General features: G+C 45.4%; 1 protein-coding gene across 1 annotated transcript; it reads left to right on the plus strand.

Moving 5' to 3' along the window:
* Positions 1-6,905: 6,905 nt before the first annotated feature.
* On the plus strand, positions 6,906-8,427 carry PtA15_1A267 (uncharacterized protein; the record flags this gene model as incomplete). The annotated part of the gene is made up of 4 exons (XM_053165276.1): positions 6,906-6,944; positions 7,010-7,108; positions 7,681-7,953; positions 8,416-8,427. 4 exons carry the CDS (start codon positions 6,906-6,908, stop codon positions 8,425-8,427), a joined length of 423 nt encoding a protein of 140 aa, XP_053016484.1.
* Between the last annotated feature and the right edge of the window lie 1,539 nt (positions 8,428-9,966).

Genomic DNA, 9,966 nt, shown 5'->3' on the forward strand with positions numbered 1-9,966 from the left:
CACTCACCAGGATGATTGTTTGGTGCCATAGCCGGGTTTAATTCCTTGGAAAATCTGGAGGAACTTGAATGATTGGCTTGATAATTACAGATTTATTTAAAACCGTAGGGACTGATTCTTGGGGCTCAATAGGAATGATAGATATCTGATTTCCAAATTATTTGATGAACCTGAATGCCTTGAGTTTTGTGAGATCAAAGGTGGGTTTAATTCCTTGGAAAATCTGGAGGAACTTGAATAATTGGCTTGATAATTATTGATTTATTTAAAACAGTAGGGACTGATTCTTGGGGCTCAATAGTAATGATAGATATCTGATTTCCAAATTATTTGATGATACTGAATGCCTTGAGTTATGTGAGATCAAAGGTGGGTTTAATTCTGAAATGTTGTGTTTTGGCTGGTTGAACCCAACTGTCGGTGGTTTGTGGCAAGAGGCAAGGAAGTCAGGAATTTGCGCGGCATGCACGCAGCTTGGCCCCACAGTCAAGTCTGGTCCGCAGCAACGGTTGAGGTTTTCTCCGACCCCGTCGGAAGTCCGCCTCCATCGGAAAGGCCAAACTCAATCAGTTCTCACGATATTATTCCTGCGGACATTGGTGAGTGTTCTATGAGCCACCACCCCCTAACCCCTCCCTTCCGCCAATGCTCATGAACGCCTGTAACATATCAAACTGAAACCGGCAAGTATTTTAGTTTGATATGTGATCCGACTGAGACCGACACTGATCACTTATCTTACCTGTTTGACACCGTTGTAGGACACAGTTCATTGAAAACCCAAACATGTCGCAGCCCCTCAGCGGGCACCCCTCATGGGACCAGCTTGACAGCAACCCGAATCCGTTGTCCAACCCGAACTCAAACCGCGGGCCACTGTCAAATCCAAATCCCCTCCTCCCAAGCGATGGCCGTGTCGATCACGGCCAATACAACTACTCTAACATGTCCAACCCAAATCCGTTGTCCGACCCAAACTCAAACCGCGGGCCACTGTCAAATCCCCTCCTCCCAAGCAATGGCCGTGTCAATCACGGTGTGGTAAGCCAATCCTGATCTACCCAGAAAACCAGCAACCATCAATCACAAGGCTGTCACACCTCAAGACTAAATCCCATACCTCTGGCCCCCTTGTCAGCAAAGCCCAAGGTCCTCGACATCCCCACTCAATGGTCATACCCTAGATAATAGTATTCCCTCTTCCCACACTCCCCCTCTCTTGGATAAACCCTCTCCCTAGTCTCAAACATCTACCCAGATCACATGTTACCCCCTTCTTCTAGTGTTTCCTTAGAACCATGTGCTCAAAGATGTATAAGCAACCTTGAAACCCTTCACCCTCCAAACCCAACATGATACACATTATACTAGACATAGCCCCAAACCCCACCTAGATTATTTCTCCCTGAAACACTTCCTGAAACGCTTCCTGAAACGCTTCCTGAAACGCTTCCTGAAACGCTTCCTGAAACGCTTCCTGAAACACCTAACTCCTCCTATCTTCAATCCCTAGATGACTTCTTCCTGAAACACTTCCTGAAACGCCTAACTACTCCTATCTTAGATCATAGAATATTCTACCCCTGTTATGTCTCACATATCCCCTCCTCTAACTAGGAAGATTGAACCATAGCCCCCAGAAGATGGCATCATCCCCACCCACTATTACACCATCATGTGACTCCTTGACCCAATACTCTGACCACATGGCTGTTTCATCCTATAGAAGTAGAATGTTCTATGCTTCCCTTCAGGTTATCCTTGTTTCCTCATGGCTCCTCTTTCTTGTGTATATAAACTGGGTTGTTTTCCTCTTCATTTGTTCCCCATCAGATCCTGTCAAAGTAATTCAGATCACTGGTCACCTATCATTAGCCTTGCTTATGCCAATAAATCAGATTGGACAAGCTTGTTATCTGTGTACAAAATATTAGATTAGTAGAAAAGTAACCCTCAAGACATACCTCAAGAATCCTCTATAGCCACACCTTTCCATAAGAGTCCACACTCTTATATCTTTTTCTTGTTCCCAGAGAGGCAGCCCATTAAAGCACCATTCCCTCTCCAGCTCTATTCATCCCAAGAGTAGTTCCACAAGTGGTGTCCCAACAGTGGCCTGAAGATCTTCAGTTTTCAGTCTTACTTTTGGAGTACTAGTCTCATAGATAGTTACAGATTAGCTAGTGCATTTATTAAACTTCATATTTTAACAAATCTACATACCTTTACAGATTTCCCTGACAATATCCCAAGTTCCCCAGGATTATCTACCATCAACCCTTACTCCCATCAATTCACAGAACAAATCCTCATCTCCTTCTCTCCAGTCATTTAACAATCAACCCTTAAATATGGCTAAGCACTTTAGATCCAACTCTCAGTCCCAATACCTACCTAGAACCACCTTGGAGTCAGCCATAGAAAGATTTGTCATGCCTGCATTTGTTGGATTCTCCAGAGAAGCAAACCTTGGTCAAATACCTACTACTGGAGGACAACCCAATCTTGGATCAGCTCACATCAACCCTGGATACACAGGACAACCCCAGCAAGAAGCCCATGGGTCCACCCACTTTGGGGGAAACAACTTACCTGCAAACCCTGGAACTAATCAATTTGGAAACCCTGGACCTACTGAACAACCCTGGAATAAAAATTATGTCCCTGCAAACTTGGGAGTCAACTATCCTGGAAACCCATACCTACCAACCAATCCTGGCCCCATGAGGAATGCCAATCCTCCTAGTTCTGGAAGCCCTGCCTTGGACCCTCTCCCTGAACCATTTCAACCTGTAGCAGCCCAGTCAGCAAGTACCTCTGCAGCCCAAAATTACCAGATGGGAACCAACACTAGCAATCCTCACCATTTCTTGGAAGCCAATATCCAACTCCCAGCCTACAACCCAGAACCTTTTGGAAGAAAACCTGTCAAGATCAAATCCATGGCCAAAGGCCTCTTTTTTGATGGTTCCAACATGGAAATCAGTAACTTCATCAAGAGGCTAGAAAATGCTGCTCAACTGGATGGTGCCCTAGGATGTGATATAGCCATCCAAATTACTGTCTTCTTGGAAGGAGAAGCCCTGATCAATGAGGTACAGGAAATGACTGAACAGGTTGGCCATGATTGGGAAAAGCTTAAACTGAAATTAGTCCAAAGATGGGGAAAAATGTTACCTCTCCTCAAGTACACCAGGAATGATTTGGACAAGCTCCTTTTTACTACTCAGGCCAAAGGAATCAAAACTCAGAAGGAATTCCAGGACTTCAGCATCAAGTTGGAAAACCTGGTAGCTTACCTAGTTTGGTGTCAGCATATGGCTAGTGCAGAAGAAATAAGACATGCAGTACTCAACTGTGTCAGCACCCCCATCAAGGTATCAGTCTGTAGGGAGCTCCTTAGGGATAGACAAATGAAAAGCTCTGTGGATGGTTCCCATATTCTCCCTCCTTACCTAGTCATTATGCAATACATCTCCAAGGAATTCAAGACCCTGTCAATTTTGGAGGAAGAAACAACCCAGGAAAAACCCTTAGGAATTCAACAGCCTGCAAAAATGAGTCAACAAAACCAAACTCAGGATAAATCCATGGATCAACTCACTAGGAACCTTGCCAGTTGGAATGTCCAAAAGCCTTCCCCTTTATCTCTTCCAGTCATGTCCCCTACAAACCAGCTCAATATGAGAGGGACCCTGCAACCCTGAAGTGCAATTACTGTCATATGATGGGCCACACCATGCATAGATGCAACCTAGTAAACCTGGATGAACTCAATGGCCTCTGCAAGAAAGAAGGGAATACAGTCAGACTCCCTGATGGATCTCAAATTCCCTGGGACAGGAATACCCCCTACAAGGCAACTGTGGACCAGTTTCACCAAGCAAAGAAGCAACCAGGAGTTATCAACTTACCCTCTGGAACACTCAACCCAAATGCACAAGCAAGTAACCTGGAACCTCAGGTATCCTTTGGAATAATAGAGCACATGGACCAAGATGTGGAAGCCTTGATGATCAGTTCTAGAAGATTACCCTTGGATTCAATGCTGAAGATCAAAGTCAATAGTGAAGACCTGGAAGATGAAGACAGCTCCCCAGTTAGACTTATGACACCTTTCTTGTCAAAAATCACATCCCAGGTCTTTGGAAATCTTGGAACCTCAGAAAAATTGGACAACACAAAAGCAGAGCAATTAGGATCAGCCAGTGGAACCAATGAAGAAACTTCTATCCCTGAGATTCTCTCACCAAAATTAATATTTAAAGAACCTCCAGATACTCTATTTGCCTTTGAAACTAAATTGGAATTAACTGAAGAAGAGGCCACAGAAAATCTCAGCCAAAATTTTCCCCCAGAAGAAACTCACTCACCCAAGCATGACTCAACCATTGAAGCTACATCTGAAGAAAAGAAAACCTCAAAAGAACCCACCCTTGCATGTTGCCAATATTGCAATCCTTCTTTCTAGAAAATTCTTTTCATTCGAGTCCACTACCCTTGGATATTCTTGGAGCCCAGGCAGCTTTTATAGATAGTAAAATAGACTCTTCCTTGGAACAATTCCCATTACTTTCCACTCAGAATTTTGAGCCCATTCATCTTTCCAACCAATTCTCAGCCAAATTAGAGACCTGCATTTTTCAGAAGGATCCTGGTAAACTTATAGACAAAATATCTTCATCAGCCTCCATCACAAAGAGATCAACCTTGGATTTAGTAGGAAAACCCACATTGGAATTTGGTCCACCTTTTTTTGAAGAAAGTTATTCCCAGCCAAACTTGCCTTCCTCAAATTATCATGGTGCAGATTTATCCCTAGTTGATAAAACCTCTATTCCCAACTCAGCATCCATTTGTAGTTTGGGAAGACATGTTTTTCACAAAGACCCTGGTAAACCCACAGAAAGAAAATTGGAATCAGCCTCTCTAACAAACAATCCACAGGAATCACATTCTCTTCCAACTCACCAGTTTATCCCTAATCACCTTGAATATCCACTCTTCAAACCCCCTGACACAAGCCAAAAGGATTCTGGAGCTCAATTTTTTCTGAAATTCCTAAAGCAAATAATCAAGTCAACCAGTATTCAGCATAAACTCCCAGTACCTTGGTTTTCCCCAACTCCCCTTCCAAAAATCCGAAAAATTAATCTATGGAATATTTGGATCCTTGCTAACTTCAAGTTCCATAGGTTGAAGGGCATGTCTCATATTGGTTTTGGTAAAACTCCAGGAACTTTCATATCTAAGGGACATGGACTATCCCTACTAGTCAGAATCTCATAAGCCTTGCTACCTAGTCACACTCACCCAATTTGGGGGTGGCTGTTGTTTTTTCCTCATTTCCCCAAGAGATCAGTCCCTTCTCTCAGTTTTTTTTAGATTAATCTTCACACCCCAGCTCAAGCTCACCCAATTTGGGGGTGGCAAGCCAATATACTTCCCTTTCCTCTCATGACCTCTCCCCTCAAATTCAAGTTCATACATAGGAAAAAGGTGAAGATATAAAAAAAACATGTCTCCCCCTCAGCCTTCACATAAAATCTTTCTCATCCTCAATTTCACTTTTTGGGCATCATAAAATCTACACAACATAGTTTCTTTTTTGCTTCAGTTCATCTCTTCCTTTGTCCTCTGTCATATGCTAGCTTTTCTTCTCTCCTCAGGATTGGCCTCTTTTCTTTTTTTCTGGATGATGGGGACATCATCTAATTTGGGGGTGGATGTGGTAAGCCAATCCTGATCTACCCAGAAAACCAGCAACCATCAATCACAAGGCTGTCACACCTCAAGACTAAATCCCATACCTCTGGCCCCCTTGTCAGCAAAGCCCAAGGTCCTCGACATCCCCACTCAATGGTCATACCCTGGATAATAGTATTCCCTCTTCCCACACTCCCCCTCTCTTGGATAAACCCTCTCCCTAGTCTCAAACATCTACCCAGATCACATGTTACCCCCTTCTTCTAGTGTTTCCTTAGAACCATGTGCTCAAAGATGTATAAGCAACCTTGAAACCCTTCACCCTCCAAACCCAACATGATACACATTATACTAGACATAGCCCCAAACCCCACCTAGATTATTTCTCCCTGAAACACTTCCTGAAACGCTTCCTGAAACGCTTCCTGAAACGCTTCCTGAAACGCTTCCTGAAACGCTTCCTGAAACACCTAACTCATCCTATCTTCAATCCCTAGATGACTTCTTCCTGAAACACTTCCTGAAACGCCTAACTACTCCTATCTTAGATCATAGAATATTCTACCCCTGTTATGTCTCACATATCCCCTCCTCTAACTAGGAAGATTGAACCATAGCCCCCAGAAGATGGCATCATCCCCACCCACTATTACACCATCATGTGACTCCTTGACCCAATACTCTGACCACATGGCTGTTTCATCCTATAGAAGTAGAATGTTCTATGCTTCCCTTCAGGTTATCCTTGTTTCCTCATGGCTCCTCTTTCTTGTGTATATAAACTGGGTTGTTTTCCTCTTCATTTGTTCCCCATCAGATCCTGTCAAAGTAATTCAGATCACTGGTCACCTATCATTAGCCTTGCTTATGCCAATAAATCAGATTGGACAAGCTTGTTATCTGTGTACAAAATATTAGATTAGTAGAAAAGTAACCCTCAAGACATACCTCAAGAATCCTCTATAGCCACACCTTTCCATAAGAGTCCACACTCTTATATCTTTTTCTTGTTCCCAGAGAGGCAGCCCATTAAAGCACCATTCCCTCTCCAGCTCTATTCATCCCAAGAGTAGTTCCACAACGGCCAATACAACTACTTAACATGGCCGGATTCAACCACACCCCCACTCCCATGGCGCAACCCGAAGCGCAAGACCAATATGTTGATACTCGACTGATGGATGTGGCGGATCAGGGCCATGGAGGCCCGGGCTTCCCGCAAGGCCCAAACCCTCCTGGTGAGTCCCTCGCGCGCTGGAGGATGACTTACGTAATAACCCTAACCCATCCCCGCACTCCTTAGGCGTTTCAAATCGCCAGAGCCAAGCTGGGCCCCAGTGATCGCCGACTTTTACCCAAATGGGTCCACCCCCCTCGCCATATCCGCCGCAGGGCAGTCCAGGTATGCCATACAGCCCCCCTAGCGCCAGTCCTGCCCCGAGCCGATCCTCCCGTTCGAGTTTTACGAGCTCCGTCGGAGTCCGCCCAGACAAACTTGAATTGATCGGGAACGCCCTGCAACTGGTCGAGAGCTCCTTCACCCTCAGCAGCGAGCTTATTCAACGGGCACAGCCCCTAATACAGGTGAGTGTTGTGAAATGCCATGGGGGTCACATCCACTAACCCCCCATGTTGATTGTAGATGACCTCAGAAGAACGCACCCTTGCGATCTTGCTATTGGCCCTCCACCGTGGCCCCCCCCCCCTCAGCAGCCAATCGCCATCCCAGTTGCGGAGCCAACTGCGGCCCACTCGACGCCGGACCCCTCGCAGGGCTATAGTCAGGATTTCAAGGCCCACCTCCGAAACACCGTACGCGAAGTCCTGCTCCAAGAGGACCTTCAGTCCTATGGCAGCCGGGCATCCCATCGCTTGAAGGTGTCGGACACACCGTTCAATTGCGTCACCGTGAGTACCGATCCTGTGGCTCAGACCGATGAGGACCCTTCATATCACTGAAATGCGGGTCGCCAGGCTGCCATTGCCAAGGAACCCCAAGAGTTCCGCGCCACGCACCTACCGGCAAACTACGACAAAGGCCGAAACAAGGATCACTTCGAGGGCCTGGTCTCTGACTGTATCAAAGAGCAGAAATTGATCCTCGCCACTTTTCTCAAGGCCGGCATGACCGGCAAAGGATTGGACAAGGTACCTTCGCTTTGGAGTCTCATCGCCAACATCTACTCCGTCTTCCATCCGACGTTCAAAAAACACGGTGCGAAGCAGATTCACTCGGACAAGCACACGGTGCGAAGCAGATTCACTCGGACAAGCGAATTACCTCGGGGGCCAAGGTAAGGGTGTGCTACATCCGCTTCATGGTCAACCTCAATCGAGTCAACCTGCGCAACAAGAACGAGTCAAAGCAAGTGTCGTTCTGGGACAACATTGACAAGGACCTTGCCTCATTAAGGAGGAAGTCCCCGGGGTATGGTACCGCTTACGCTACAATGATTTACGAGATTGACAAGCGACTCTGGGATGATGTGAAAACCATCCGGAGTCATGAACCAGCAGATCAACAACCTCCATCTGAAGAAGAGATCGAGGCGCGTGCGCAATCTATTCTCCAAGCCCAAAATGCGCCTGAGGTCAAGATTGAACTTGGACCACCAAACTAGTATCCGCTCCTTACTCCCCCTCCTTCTCGCTCTCTCTCCCTCCCTACATCTATCTCTCTCCTCCAATCCATATGCCTCCTCCCCCCAGTTTATTATCTAGTTAGTTAGTTTGCTACATCTACCTCCCAGATACACGAGTCTCCTCCCCACTGTCTATTAACTTGTTATATTGCTACACATACCTCCCAGATACACAACATTATACACAATAAGAAATGATATTACAATCCTATTTACACAAAATTAGTGCCCCGGGGCTCTGAGCCATTTGTGTCAGAATCTCAGGAAAGATCTTGCGCTCTTTCCGCTCCTTGTTCTTGGGCGCTCTTCTCTGCGGCTGCGCTCCGCACCCGCGCAATAATCCTGAATCAAAGGTTGCCCCTGGCCGCACTGCTTGGTTCTCCTCATCCCGCTCGGAACCACCAACAACCAAACACACTCAACAAACGACAGGACGATCATCAATCATCAATCTCTGCCTTCGTTGTCGCGGGATCACCAGCATCAGGAATCAAGAGTAGTGGTACTACCCTCTTCTCTCCTATTCTGGTTCTTGGTCTCTTTCTCACCTTTCCCCTATTGAGTACTGACACCATTTTCATCTAGTCTCTTGTTCTAGTGTTTTTGTTTGTTTTGTTTTCCTTTCTCCTGATTTAGTCTACGTTGCTCTATCCAATCCTCTAGGTACATTTCAATCCTTTCTTGTTCTTTTGTTCTTTCACTTTTCTCATGCTGAAATGTATTCTCTAGTTTCGCCTCAAAATCTCGCAATTTGAACCCTGGCAAGCGGAACGATGAAATTGCTAGGGGGGGTGTGGGGCGGGTTCAAGGGATCAATTCCCCGGGTCTGCCCCCGGGTCTGCATCCCAGGGATATCGATTTCATATCGAACATTGAGTAAACTCCAATGTACGTTTGAATTTCAATTGAGTTCGCTTCGATTGAAACTCCAAGGTATCCCGAAGTCAACAATCAAATATAATTTGAACACCTCTGAGTTCGAAATATATTCAAATGTAAATCAAAAAATAATTGAAGAGACTTTGGGTTTTGTTCGAAGTCTCCACCCAATCAATATTCGAAGTCATGGGCCCATCGGATTACATCCAATGGGTGTTTGAAAGGACTTCGAACACTCAGTTCAAACTCACTTGGTCAACTAGTTTGACGAAGTTGGCGACGTCCCCTCTTGCTGGCGTGGAGTTCGAACATCTTTCGATTGAACTTCGGAAGGCTTTTGATCTTTTGCGTCCGTGGTGTAATTTAGGTTTTTACAACCTTAGTTTTGTGCACCTTCACTTTGCAACTCACGTTTTATGATGATGAGTTGTAAAATTACATAATTCATGGTATAATGTATAATTTTACAACCCATATGACTCGCATCAACTATACATATTATCTATCCCTTTTCCTTTTTTCTTTCCTATTTCCTCTTCCTTGACACACAAAACCTCCACAAAAAGAAAAAAAAAAATCCTTTCCCCCTCAAATCACTCACTCCATATCCCTCCGGTCACCTTTTTTTCCCTCTCCCCATCACCTTTTTTCCCTCCTCTCAAACCGACTTGACATGAATCACAACGTGGCCATTGAAAACCAGTGTCCTCCTACTGCAGGGGATCCACCAGCTGGACCC

Source organism: Puccinia triticina, chromosome 1A, assembly GCF_026914185.1.
Source record: "Puccinia triticina chromosome 1A, complete sequence".
NCBI lineage: Eukaryota > Fungi > Basidiomycota > Pucciniomycetes > Pucciniales > Pucciniaceae > Puccinia > Puccinia triticina.